The sequence below is a fragment of the Candidozyma pseudohaemuli genome (assembly GCF_003013735.1).
Source record: "Candidozyma pseudohaemuli strain B12108 chromosome Unknown scaffold00001, whole genome shotgun sequence".
NCBI classification, from domain to species: Eukaryota; Fungi; Ascomycota; class Pichiomycetes; order Serinales; family Metschnikowiaceae; genus Candidozyma; species Candidozyma pseudohaemuli.
The window spans coordinates 601,364-615,266 of NW_020194435.1; the positions used below are offsets into that span (position 1 = coordinate 601,364).

A 13,903-nucleotide genomic window follows, 5' to 3' on the forward strand; every position below is an offset into this window, starting at 1 on the left:
ACAGCAGCGGTACTCCACAGAAAAAACAACGCCACGGATCAAACACATTTATTTTACTAGGATAGCAACAATACATTTTTCCATCCACTAGCAAATCATCAATTGCCATATCGCTGACCCACGCATCGCATCGCACAATAAACAGGCCCAAACAAACATCATCTATTTCCTAGGATGTCTGTTCCAGTGATACCCACGACACCCATAGCCCGCAAGAGGCTCGTCAATGCGTCATTTGATAACTATAACGAAGAAGAGGACCCTACTTTTGTGGATGAGCCCACCGAGGTGAGCGATTCTGAGGACCTGATTTCAGTGATCAGCAACGTGCTGCTAAGCGACGATGACTCCGTTGAAACCAAAGGCGGCAACGGCGATATCAAGAACCTTTCCACTCCAGCTCAAAAGGAAACCTGGAAAGAATGGGCCATCAGACACGAAGTGCCCCGGAAGTTGTTGCACCTGCTGATCGGGCCATTCTCGCTCTGGCTCTACACGCTTGGTGCCACCATGAACCAGATTCTCTGGCCTTTGGTTTTCTTGACGGCCGTTCTTTTCATCAATGACTATGTTCGTCTCCACAACCCTGAGGTCAACAAGGTGATGACTCGCGTGTTTGGTCTTATCCTGAGACAAAGCGAGATCAACGGTTACAACGGCACGCTTTTCTACGCCTTGGGCGTGCTGCTTGTTTTCACGTCTGCTCCCAAAGACATTGCCGTTATGGCTGTTCTCTTGTTGAGTTGGGCTGACACCGCTGCTCTGACTGTCGGACGCCTTTGGGGCAAATACACCCCCAAAGTTATGCCTGGCAAGTCATTGGCTGGATGCTTGGCCAGTTTTGCTACCGGTGTTTTCCTGTGCTACTTGTTCTACGGATACTTCTGTGTGGCATATGCACACGTTAACAAGCCAGGCATGATTTTTTGGACAGAAGAGACCTCCAAAATGAGCTTGCATGTGTACGCCATCGCCACCGGTTTGGCTGCATCGATCCTGGAGGCATCAGATATCGGCGGCATCGACGACAATTTCATCATCCCCGTCATGAGTGCAATTCTCTTGTACGTGCTTGTCTGGGCAACCCACCTTTAGATGCTTCGCTGTCGCTTAGCAATTTCTAGATAAGCTCGGCCCCCCTGAGAATAGAGTGTGATTGCCCTGGCCGGACCATTTTGTGTTCTCAATCTTTCCGCATCCGATCACCGAGAGGCCGAGTTTCCACCACTTTCGCCGCAATCACCGAGACCTTCGCGAAGTGGCAACAGCAAAGGCAACTTAGGGCTGGGGAGAAAAAACCCCTGGCAAGCCCAGCATTAATTACTAATCCCACTAGTCATGCTTTTTTTCTTTATTTGCGTACAACTTTCCCAAACCTTCTTATTATCTTAAACTTATCATTCAATTTTTCCCTTCATGGCCTCGTGACTTGGCTCTCTAACTATTTAACGCCCTCCCCAGCCGTTTACTCGGTTGGCTGCAACTTTTTCCACTGTCTTAGGCTGCGTGCACTCTTTCAACCGTACTGGTATACTCCGTGCATATCCGCACCTCCGCTTCTTCTCCGTGCAACTACTTAAGCAGACTGATTCCGTTTCTCCTGATTCAGCATTAATATGGAACAACCCCGACAGAAGCGGCTTTTGACGCCCTTCCTATCCAAAAAGGTTCCGCCCATTCCTTACGAAGATGAGCGTATCGTTTATCCAAAGAGACCAAACTTTATCTCAGCAGTCTTCTTCTGGTGGCTACACCCGGTGATGAGCACTGGGTACAAGCGTACTTTGCAAACTCAAGATTTGTACAGACTTAATGACGAGAATGAAGTGGCTGCTATGACCGCTCGCTTCGAAGGTATTTTCGAACGCCGCCTTAGTAATAGTCGCAGAAAGCACATCGCAGCCAAGTGCAAGGCCAGAGGTGAGACACCAGAAACGAGCTCTGTACCAGCAGAAGAGGATCTTGCTGACCATCAGCCTCCCAAAATGCTCTGTGCTTGGGCAATTCTTGAGACTTTCAAGTGGCAATACGGTCTTGCATGCTTGTACAATACCTTGGCCAATACCGCCTCTGTGACGAATCCTTTGCTTTCCAAACGTCTTATCCAGTTTGTCGAAAAACACGCATTAGGCCTTGATACCCAGGTTGGTAAGGGTGTTGGTTACGCGTTGGGTGCATCCTTCATGGTGCTTCTTATCGGTATCTTGATCAACCATGGCTTCCAGAATGCCATGCTCACAGGCGCCCAGGTGAAGGGTGTGTTAACAAAAGCATTCCTTGACAAGTCTTTCCGTTTGAGTGACCGTGCCAGACACGATTACCCCGGTTCAAAAATTACATCCATGATGGGCACGGATTTGGCCCGTATTGATTTCGCATTGGGCTTTCAGCCTTTCCTCGTTTCGTTTCCCGTTCCTACTGCAGTTGCCATTGGTATTTTAATCTGGAATATTGGAGCTCCCGCTTTGGTGGGTATCGGCCTTGTGTTTGTCTTTTTGTTTGCCATCATGGTGTTGACTGGTAAGCTTTTCCAGTACAGAAAGAAGGCCAACAAGTACACCGATGCCAGAATCAATTACATCAAGGAAGTGCTCAACAACCTCAAAATCATAAAATTCTACTCATGGGAAGAGCCTTACAATGATGTTATTGGTGAAAACCGTTCCAAGGAAATGAATATAATCTACAAAATGCAGGTTGGCAGAAACATTATCCTTTCACTGGCAATGTGTCTCACATTATTTGCATCCATGGCATCTTTCTTGGTGTTATATGCCACTGCCGGCTCCACTAAGGATCCCGCCAGTTTGTTCTCATCCATCTCATTGTTCAACTCCTTGGCCCAGCAAGTTATCATGTTACCACTTGCGTTGGCCACTGGCTCTGATGCCCTTGTCGGTATCTTTAGAGCCGCCCAGTTCTTGTCCGCCGAAGAAGTTGATGCAAATGCTACTGCTATCTATGCCCCACCAGATGTTCAGGATGAAATGGACTACCAGAACCTCGCAATTTCTTTGAAAGGGGCTTGTTTTGAGTGGGAGACATTTGATCAAAATGATGATGACGAAGAGGAGAATGATGAGAAGAACCCCGAATCCAAAAAAGATTCGAAAAATGAAAAGGGCACGATCGAGGAACTACAGGCGGATAACAAGCTGTCGCTGTCAACTAATACTGCAAAGGAGTCTGAAGTCGAGCCCAAACTTACCACATATTCCACTGGTGACTCCACTATGGAAGCCACTATTTTTTCGGGTTTGAGCAACATCAATCTTGATGTTCAGAAGAATGAGTTTATCGTCATTACCGGACTTATCGGCTCAGGAAAAACTTCCTTGTTGAATGCTCTTGCTGGCTTCATGAAACGTGTTAGCGGTTCTGTTGATGTGAACGGAAGTCTTTTGCTTTGTGAAACTCCATGGATCCAGAACGCTACCGTCAGAGAGAACATTTTGTTCGGTGAGGAGTTTGATCAAGAGAAATATGACTCAATCCTTTTTGCATGCTCTCTCGAGAGTGACTTAGAAATCTTGCCTGCTGGTGATAAAACTGAAATTGGTGAAAGAGGTATCAACTTGTCTGGAGGGCAGAAGGCGAGAATCAATTTGGCTAGAGCTGTTTATGCGAACAGGGACATCGTTCTTTTGGATGATGTTTTGAGTGCTGTGGATGCTCGTGTCGGTAAGCACATTATGAACAACTGTATTTTGGGGCTATTGAAGGACAAGACAAGAATCTTGGCCACTCACCAGTTGTCTTTGATTGGCGCTGCTGACCGTGTGGTCTTTCTCAATGGAGATGGTACCGTAGATATTGGTACTTTCGACGAATTAAAGAAGTCTAATCCAGGTTTTGACCACTTAATGAAGTTCAGTTCTGAATCGGCCGAGGAAGAAGAGGAAGAAACACTGCCAGAGGAGGCGCTTGGTGAGGATCCTGAAGTGGAGGATCGCGAGATGATTCAACGTCAACTTTCTCAAAAGCAGAGTACCGTCCCAGACGAGGAAGCAGAACGTCACAACTACAATGTTAATGAACAACAAGATGGTCGTCTCATGTCTCAAGAAGGACGTGCTGTCAATCGAATCAAGGGAGTCGTCTACAAGAATTATGTCAAGTATGGTTCAGGTGTTTTTAAGCTATACTCGGGTGTGCCCATCGTCATCACCTTGACTATCTTTGCCATTTTCTGTCAATTGTTCACGAATACCTGGTTGACTTTCTGGTCAGAGTTCAAATTCGACGGAAAAGACAACGGTTTTTACATCGGATTTTACGTCATGTTTACTGTGCTCGCCTTCATCTTCTTGTCTTCAGAGTTTGTTATCGTGGCCTACATGACTAACGAGGCTGCAAAGGTCTTGAACTTAAAGGCAGTTAGCAGAGTTTTGCGTGCCCCAATGTCGTTCATGGACACAACCCCCATGGGAAGAATTCTCAACAGATTCACGAAGGACACGGATACATTGGACAACGAAATTGGAAACCAGATTAGAATGTTGATCTACTTCTTGTCAAACATCGTTGGTGTCATTATCTTGTGTGTGGTCTATCTTCCATGGTTTGCTATCGCCATTCCGTTTTTGGGAATGATATTCGTTTCCGTTGCTAACTTCTATCAAGCATCTGCCAGAGAGATAAAGAGACTTGAAGCTACGCAAAGATCGTTTGTTTACAACAACTTCAATGAAACTCTCAGTGGAATGAACACCATTAAGGCTTATAATGCTCAGGAGCGTTTTAAGAAGAAAAACTCGACTTTCATCGATAACATGAACGAGGCATATTACTTGACTATTGCGAATCAGCGTTGGTTGGCGATTCATTTGGACATCATCGCCATGTTGTTTGCGATTATCATCTGTTTCCTCTGTATTTTCAGAGTTTTTGACATTGGCGCTGCTGCGACAGGTTTATTATTATCCTATGTCTTGCAAATTGCTGGTCAATTATCTATGTTGGTGAGAACTTATACCCAAGTGGAGAATGAGATGAACGCCGTTGAGCGAATCTGTGAATATGCATTCCACTTGGAACAGGAAGCGCCCTACACTTTCGAGAACTCTAATCTTCCAGCTACATGGCCTGAACAGGGAAGCATCAGTTTTGTCAACGCGTCGTTGGCATACAGACCAGGCTTGCCCAACGTGTTGAAGTCCCTCAACATGGACATCAAGCCCCTCGAAAAGATTGGAATCTGTGGAAGAACTGGTGCCGGAAAATCGTCCATCATGACAGCGTTGTACAGATTGTCAGAGTTGAATGAGGGTATGATTGAGATTGATGGCGTTGACATCAGCAAACTTGGTCTTCGTGACTTAAGATCCAAGCTCTCCATTATTCCACAGGATCCTGTGCTTTTCAGAGGTTCTATTCGTAAGAACTTGGATCCGTTCGGTGCAAGTCCAGACGATGATTTGTGGGATGCTATGAGAAGAGCCGGTCTCATTGAAAGCTCCAAGCTCTCCACAATCAAGAACCAGACGAAAAGCAGCGATAATCTTTTCAAATTCCATTTGGACAGAGAAGTTGAGGACAACGGATCTAATTTCTCTTTGGGTGAAAGGCAGCTTATTTCATTCGCTAGAGCATTGGTCAGAGGTTCCAAGATTTTGATCTTGGATGAGGCCACCTCGTCAGTCGACTATGAGACTGACAGCAAAATTCAGGAAACTATCCAGAGGGAGTTCACTGATTGCACAATCTTGTGCATTGCTCACAGATTGAAGACGATCGTGAACTACGATAGAATTTTGGTATTGGACAAGGGTGAGATCAAGGAGTTCGACACCCCTTGGAACTTATTCAACCTGAAGCATAGCATCTTCCAACAGATGTGTGAAAAGTCCAGCATTACGAAAGATGATTTTGCCCACAAAGGCTAATTCATCTCAGCATCATTACATCAATACTAGAAGATATAAAAGGATAGAATGTATTGATTTCTATAACGTTTAATAATACAAGATAGTCTTAAGTCCAACTATTTCATTTTCTTCTTATAGTCCGCGAATGAGAGCTTCTTCACTACCGCGGGCGCTTTCGTAACGGTTTCGACACTTTCATCAGAGCGAGTCGGAAGAGTATCAACCGGCAAATTCTCCTTCTCTTGTCCTCCGTTGCTTTCTTTTCTATCGTTCGTGGTGTCCACAGCAATCTTCACATCACTAGTGATCCTGGCTAATGGTTTTAATGTCTCGTTAACAGTATCTCTGATCAGAGAAAGTATCTCTGGGACAATTGGGATTGCCACAGTCCTTGGCCTCTCGTTAGTTGAATTGTCAGCGATGTTCTGGTCTTGAGCGGGTGCAGATATAGATGTACTTCCCGCAAAAACCTGACCTCGAGAAATGAGTTGCTTCTTGAAAGGAACACGGAAGAATGAAGATTTGTCCTTGACGTAGGTTTCAGTGTTTCCTTCACCAGCCTGATATCCACCTGGAGTGGTCGATCCGTCAGCAACACGTTCCTCGTCACTGACGACATCGCTGGACTCATCTGACGGGGTGATGGAGAAAAGCGCTGTGTGTAACTTTCCATCCCTCTCAACAAGTCTCTCTTTCCACGATACAAACTCCCTCGCTTGTTGAGGCATCATCAAGACCTCCTTGGATTTGCTCAATGATGCGCTTGACAAGCCTGTAGCTTTCCTCGTCGATCTCAGCAAATAGGAAGTTGCTTTCTTGATCTTAAAGATGGCGCACTGTGATGTCGATGGAGCAGTATTACAACCACATTCTGTGAAGTTTAAGATCGCATCCACACAAGAAATCAAAAGGAACTTCAGATCTTCGTCGAAATCCTCAAACTTCTTGCAGTCCTTGACATCAGCTGAGTCATTTGGAGGGTACATCTGTTTGATAGGATGAAGTGGGTCCCATTCCCAAGAAATTCGTAACTCTTCCTCCATTGCTTCACCTTTGAGTAAAATAGGCTTAGTTGTGACGACAACAAACTTAAAACTTCTTGTCTGAGGAACATAGATAGGCTTTATCTCGCAATTAGCGGCCGATGGGCATGACTTCCTAATGAAACGAGACTCGTTTCCAACAAATCGGGCATCTAAAACAACGGACACAGGAGGTTGGTTCTGGAAAAGAGTCAAAGGCACAACTGCAACCCTAGGCTTCACGGTTCCCCAAACAGAATACTGATTGGCCTGATTTGCCTTGTACAGATCGAAAAAGTCGACTTCACCCAAATACTCAATCACAGATGTTCCAGCAGGGATGGTAGAGTCCACGCCTGGAGTAGCAGCTCGCTCAGTTATATAGAGACCAACTTTTTGCACGCCATTGAATTTGTGCTTTGGGTTCTCACTATACGGCTTCACCTGAATTGAGGTCTTGTTATACCCCTTCGATTTGCGCAATTCATTTCTTTCTTGCAAATACTTTTGATGAATGGGTAGAACGATCTTGCTAAACTTCGTAGTCTTGTAAAGTGCCAATGGAACTGTCTCGATCGCCAGCGATCTCTGAGAGCTATTTTCAAATTCCGCACCTAACGCCTCCAATTTTTGTCTCACGACAGGAGTCTTGTAATCATTGTCTTTGAGTTTATAGTAAACGCTTTGATAAGTCTCTGCAGTAACGCCATCCTCAAGCAACTCATTATTCTTCAATGGAACATCCAGAACACCAGGTGATGCAGGAGTAGTATTTGCTGCCGCCAAATTGCCAGACAGCTTCCGCTTGGTATTTCCAGGACGTGCGTCATTCTGGGAAGTTGTGGTGGGTTTGGTGTCTCTTTCTGTTTTCCTCTTCTTTTTGTCTTCTTCCTTTCCAGTTGAGGCTTTACGTTTGCCCGGAAGTGTCTTCGACAGTTCAGGCGCTCTCTCTAGTTCAAGTCGAGCTAAAGTGTCCTTGCGACAAGTGTCTGGGTTGAACTTATTCCATTTCCGCTCGTCGCAGTAGTAACATTTGTATTCGTCTTCGGGAACCTCTTCATTTGTTCTGTAGCCCATGCAAGAGCAATGTTGCCAGCGGAAGCAGATATCGCACTGAATCGTGAATCCATCATCTTCTTCGATCCCGCAAATGCAACCTATGATTCCTGAATCAGGGTCGACTTTGTAAAGGTGAAGTGGAGGAGGTCTATAATTGGCAGTGGTTGATTTTTCCTCTTCTGTCTGTTCTTCATGCGGGTTCTCTTTCAAATTAACCTTTTCAGGAGTCCCATCATTAAGTGCAAGTGGTTTTGGGGGCTCCTGTTGAGGTGAAGGCGGTGTAAGGGGTCTTTTTTCTTTTGGCTTTGATTGAAGCGGGGGAAATGATGCCAAAGCACCCGTTCTAGGGGTATTCTCTGGAATCGTTTCATCGTCTGTTTTGTTATCATCCTCGGGCTCGGTCAAATCCTCCTTTTGTTGGCTCTGTTTATTGTCGGGCTTCTCATCCTTTCGTTTGAGAGGGAGTGGAATGTCTGCTGCAGCACTCAAAGCAGCTGCGGCTATCACAGCATTATCGACATTTCTTTGGCCTGTCTCGACATTTATGCCTCTGGACAAGGGGACTTTCGTTCCTCCGGGAGAAGTTGCAAATCCGCCCGAGGTAGACCGTCTATGTGTTTGGAAGTTGCCCTGGGCAGGTAGATTCTGTGGTGATTTCATCTGTTCACTTCTTGGACTCTGCACTGGTTCCTCCTTTGGCTCCTGCTTCACCTCTTCCTTGCGATATTGGTGAATAGGAGCGATAGGTGGAATTTTGTTTTCCTGTAAGTGAGGTGACTGATTAAGCAGTGGAAGCTGTTGAGGCGGCAGCTGAGCATATGGGCTGCCTTGGTACGAATACGGGAAGTATCCTCGACTAGGAAGAGTCGGCGGTAGCGATCCGCTGGCAGGCTGCACATGTGGCTGAGAACCAATAGGAGCATTCCATGAAGCGTGTCTTAGTTGCGGTGGAGAACGATCTGTTCGCAGTTCTGGAGACCTCTGTGGAGCTGAAGACGGTTGAGTAGGTTTCAGCCCAGGAGAGTTCTGCGAAATAGACGGAGATTCAGCATGTATCAGAGCTGGCAGATTCTTCATGGTTGCTGATTTACTAGATCCACCGCTCTGTGGCTGGCCTGGGGCACTGTGGGTTTCTTGAGGAGATGATGTTTTGTGTTCGTTGGGGGAATCACCAGGCAGACCCAGGCCCTGGCGGGCCACGTTGGCGAACATGAGGAGCGTGGAGGCATCCTGAAGAAGCTGCTCCTTCTCTTTTTCCTTGTTCATGAGGAAGAGTCTGGTAAAGAAAGTGGTGTTTCGAGTATACGAGGTTTAGGATATAGGCAAGCTATGCTATGCGACTTGACGCTTGAGGTCACGTGCACAACACACATATACGACACATTTTTCGTATCCTCTTTTAGAAACATACAAGTAAGGCCAGCATTTTCAAAACCTAAAGTTTTATCGACTCATGTTTCCCACTGAGATGGAGTGACTTCGCTCGCTTAGCTCTTGTCAACGCTCGTACGGCGCTATACTCTTCGCGAAGACTTCTGGATACGAGCTCCGAGCACTATTTATGGATACATCGTTCGTGTGACACATTTTCTAACGGTAAATAAAAATTCATAGAATTTGAAAGTGGATTGGTTGACTTATTATGAAGAGTTGGAAATCTGGCGCCATTTATTTATTGCATAATCTGCTGTCTAAAAGCAGGTACCGGTCTTGGAGGGGAGTGAGCGAAGCATGATGCATCTATGTATTCATTATGGCGCAGCCGTTCCATTCATTTTGCTATTTTTGTGTATGTATCAAATACCCGGCGTAGACATCGCGTAGACAGCTAAAGCGATGGCAAGTACATTGTTTTGACGTATTTTTGCTTCTTCTTACGATTTATTCGCTGTATAAGCGCATATTGGGAGTATGCTGCAAATCCTAGAAACATAACATAGAATACCCCATCAAGAAATACCGGAACCACGGTAAATTTACCTTAAACTTCGACATTTTCAATTTCTTTAACCGTCAAATAACTTGAAAACACTACAAAATAAAAAAGAATAAAAAACGTAGAAAACACATATGTGTATAGTATTCAAAGACAACGCTTTGAAGCTCGACTCCATCGTACTTCTATGAAATACCCAAGTTTTTATTATTCTCGGATTCCAAGGTAAAATGGTCTAAAACTTCAGCTTGATAGTCCATTCAATCTAATGAGTCAGCTTACGTCCCACCAGTTGCCGCCGGAGCCTACATCCATGTCATCGAAAGGCTCACAAGCCCTGTTTATCATTGTTATTTACAGACCCATTATGCTAGAAATACGAAAACATCCGCCATGCTCACAGCGCCTCCTCCTTGCCCTCCTTGGCCTCCCTCATCTTTTGTAGATACTCTAGCTCCTTACGCAAAGTATCTGACGCATAGTACACCTTCGACTGAAGGAAAAATGAGTTACCCTTCTCCTTGGAGTTCACATCAAAAAGGTACTCATACTTCTTTTCGATCTCTTCAAGAGAAAGCTCCTCCTTCTCGATATCCAAAATCTTCATGGCCTCTTCGATGGGGATTCCACCTGTGGATTTTGCCTTAGTGGCACCAGTAGCGGCAGCAGAGGCACTAGCCTTAGCAGCTTGCTTGTATGCTTCCGTGAAGGCACGCCCGAATACCGAGGCACCTGTGAAAATGACGTTGACGAGTAACCTGTGGGCCATTTGGGATAGGTAGGTGGAGAAATCTTTGACCGAGAAATTGTAAACCAAGAGGCGAAGAAAATCACGTGACCAGATTTCAACCGGATTGGTTTTAACGGTTTTTGAATGGATATTCGGCAAATTCAATAGTGTGGGGTTTTTACGGGAAGAGGAGATTATCTGGACTTAAAGTGAGTCGTAATACTGGGAAGCTCAACTTTGAGAGGATGTTGAAAAATGTAGCACCAGGCTTTGATCTGACGGAACTGTCAACGACATGGTCGTTGCATCTGCCAGAGCTTAATAAAACCTTAGAATGCGTAGCTCTAAAAGACCGAAACGGAGTGTTGATTGTGACCCATTTGTTAGGTGGGTCAACCAACACTTAGCTGAACGTGAAGCCCCGGTCACGCTATCGCTAACGCGGCGTAGTTCGGGCAACACTGGGGTCTCTATAGTAGTGTGCCGTAGCACGAAGTTATACTTGTATTAGAGTAGTATAACCACTACTGATGGTTACTTTTCAAAATCTAGGTGGCAGGTGCGATGGGTCTTATATAGTGCGAAAGATTTTATGGTCGGGTAACCCCGCGAGCAGGCTGCATCGTCTGTGCCAGGTCTGGCTTGTCCATCTTTGAATTGTCAGATTTGGAATTCATTCAAAGTTTAAAGATGAATTGATGATTATTGCGATTTGCCGTTTTCAAATCGCTAGGACTCTGCCATGACTGCTGACAGACACTTCTGAGCTAGATTTTCACATTGACAGTAGAAAGCTGGGTTCTCTTTTTTACAATACCTTCCACGGTCTTGTAGTTGATTCACTTCAGAGGCTGGTGAAAAAAATAAACAGGGTTTCCTTTTTCACGTAGTTTCCCATGGTGATGTGTCTTAAGAGGATTCAGCTTGGCTGCGAAATAGCATGCAACCACGGTTCATCCGAGGCCAGAACGATGGGGCATCATAGATAAATATGTCCTTGATGTAGGATCACATTAATCTTTTTCTATTCATAACGGTCGACGAGAATTCGTCATGTCGATGTGGTTTCAAGTCAGTGGCTAACGCCCCCCTCACTACGTAGAGCCGTCGAGCAAAGAATCTGAATAAGTGATTTCAAATCGTCAAGCATACGTGTGGTGCTTTCCATAGTAAGCGTCAACAAATTTGATTTAACCTGTTATAAGTGACTTTTCGTGAATTCGGTCCTTGATCCAACTTCCACATCTGCACACCACGATGCTCATCGGACACCAACAGGCTCTTCATGTCCTCAACCAGTATCACCAAGCTTGAGGGACTATTAGCGTGGCTCGAGGACAATGCATTCTGGAACTCTGACTTGGTGGATGTGGAAAAGTCTCTGATAGGAGGGACAGGCGTGTTCTGGAAATTGAAGGACCAGCCTGATCCAAGTGGTGATGCCTTGATACTACGGATTCCAAAGTCGTCTATATTATCCCCCAAGAATTCATTTCTTTGCAATCTTCTCATGGACTATGAGCCCTCAGATGCAACCATAGATTTGACCCAGGGCATGCATGCTATAGTGTTGACCTTTTTGTATGAACATTCATTGGGTGAAAGGTCTCCATGGTTCCCCTACCTCGATACATTCGAAATAGACGAGGGAGACGATTATCTTCCATTGTGCTTATGGGATAAAGAGAGCAAAGGAGCTTTGTTTAATTCAGAATGTGATATGTTGAATATGCTCGATTCCTCAGAGCTCATCCAGTTCTATCTAGAGTGTGTCAATTTTGCAAAGACCAACAGCTCTGTTGTGGCGATCCCACCCACCTTACGCATTGAAGGCCAGGAAGTCGATGAGAATACTGCTGAACTTCGATACTTTGCTAAATGCGTCCAGGCTGTGATTTCCAGAGCTTTCACCGTGGACAAGTTCCATGGACTTTCGTTAGTTCCAGGCGCAGACCTTTTCAACCACATGCTGCCAATAAAAGAGGAAGATTCGGTAGTTCCCCGAGAAAATGTGCATTTCCTTTGCGATGATGACGAGGACTTGTGTGATCGCTGTGGAGAAGTTGGCTGTGAACACGAAGAGAGTGATGACGAGGAGGAGGATGTGCTCGAAGAGGAGGATGCAGAATTTGACAGCGATGGTAATATTGTTCAAGACGATAACGACGCTGACATGCATCCTGGCGACGACGTTTCGGACTTGATGGAGGATATACCACTCTCATCGGACTCCGAGTCAGAGGAAGAGCCCATGAGTGAAACTGAGAGCATTGAGGAGGAGGAAGAGGTGAATGAATCCGAGGAGATCCAGACCCTTCTGATGGAAGATATAGACAGACTAGAAAACTCCGACGCAGACACCGATCAAGAGGAAGAGGAGGTATCAACACTTTCACTCAGTGAAGACGAAGATGAGGACAACACTAATACAGCACAAACGCTGCCAGAGATTGAGAATAATGATTCCAAAGTGGAATTGGCGAAAGAGCTTTCAGAAAGCTCAAAGTGCTGCGATATTGTCCTCACTGCACTTCCATCTAAAGAACACAACTTTGAGCTTTTCAACACCTATGGCAACGAGCTTAGCAATCCTTTCCTTCTCCAGCGCTACGGTTTCATTAGCAAGGGGAACCCAAATGCAAGCTGCCTTTTGTCGGTGCAAATGTTTGCCTACTTGAAAAAGCTGAAGGCCAATAAGCGGATCAAGGCGCAAATGGACATGAAGCTTGACTGGTACGAAAATGGTGGATTTGACATGGTGAATGATCTCTGTGGAGACTGCCAAGATGACGATTGTAACGACTGCAACGACCAGGGTAAGTGTAACGACGATCACTGCGAGGATTCAGCCTGCAAAGAAAATGAAGGCAATTGCGAAGACAGCTGCTGTGGAGATGATAACGGAAAGAAAAGATGTGAATCACAGGAAGCTCCAGAGTCATGGCAACTTCTGCCAAAGATCGACCGCTCAGGATGCCCTACCAAACAGACCACGGCACTTTTGCACCTTTTCACCATGCCTTTCAAAATATTCTACCACAAGCTTGGCCAGGCTCCAAGTGAGCGAAGCATGGCTAGAAGAATTACAAAATATTTGTTGGAACCCGAACTCTCCAAGACAGAAAAGACCATACTCAAAGGATGGGTGGAGGGTCGGTTGCAACGGTACAGGGCAACCGAGGCATCGGGACCCCGTGCCGAGACCATCGCATACATGTTGAGCGAAGAGAAAACACTCTTGAACAAAGCTCTCCAATTATTAGAATAACGAAATATACATTTCAGAATT

The 13,903-nt window shown here is 45.5% G+C and overlaps 4 protein-coding genes across 4 annotated transcripts; 2 read left to right on the plus strand and 2 right to left on the minus strand.

Annotated features, from left to right (window-relative positions):
• Window positions 1-174: 174 nt before the first annotated feature.
• C7M61_000267 (diacylglycerol kinase) lies at window positions 175-5,885 on the plus strand (the record flags this gene model as incomplete). Its single annotated transcript, XM_024855719.1, has 2 exons — window positions 175-1,074; window positions 1,635-5,885. 2 exons carry the CDS (start codon window positions 175-177, stop codon window positions 5,883-5,885), a joined length of 5,151 nt encoding a protein of 1,716 aa, XP_024715318.1.
• A 98-nt stretch (window positions 5,886-5,983) lies between these two features.
• On the minus strand, window positions 5,984-9,214 carry SET3 (histone-binding protein; the record flags this gene model as incomplete). The annotated part of the gene is made up of 1 exon (XM_024855720.1): window positions 5,984-9,214. The coding sequence occupies one exon, from the start codon at window positions 9,212-9,214 to the stop codon at window positions 5,984-5,986; it is 3,231 nt and encodes a 1,076-aa protein (XP_024715319.1).
• A 1,067-nt stretch (window positions 9,215-10,281) lies between these two features.
• On the minus strand, window positions 10,282-10,653 carry PAM16 (import motor complex subunit; the record flags this gene model as incomplete). The annotated part of the gene is made up of 1 exon (XM_024855721.1): window positions 10,282-10,653. The coding sequence occupies one exon, from the start codon at window positions 10,651-10,653 to the stop codon at window positions 10,282-10,284; it is 372 nt and encodes a 123-aa protein (XP_024715320.1).
• A 1,246-nt stretch (window positions 10,654-11,899) lies between these two features.
• Window positions 11,900-13,882, plus strand: C7M61_000270 (protein-lysine N-methyltransferase; the record flags this gene model as incomplete). The annotated part of the gene is made up of 1 exon (XM_024855722.1): window positions 11,900-13,882. One exon carries the CDS (start codon window positions 11,900-11,902, stop codon window positions 13,880-13,882), a length of 1,983 nt encoding a protein of 660 aa, XP_024715321.1.
• Window positions 13,883-13,903: the final 21 nt, after the last annotated feature.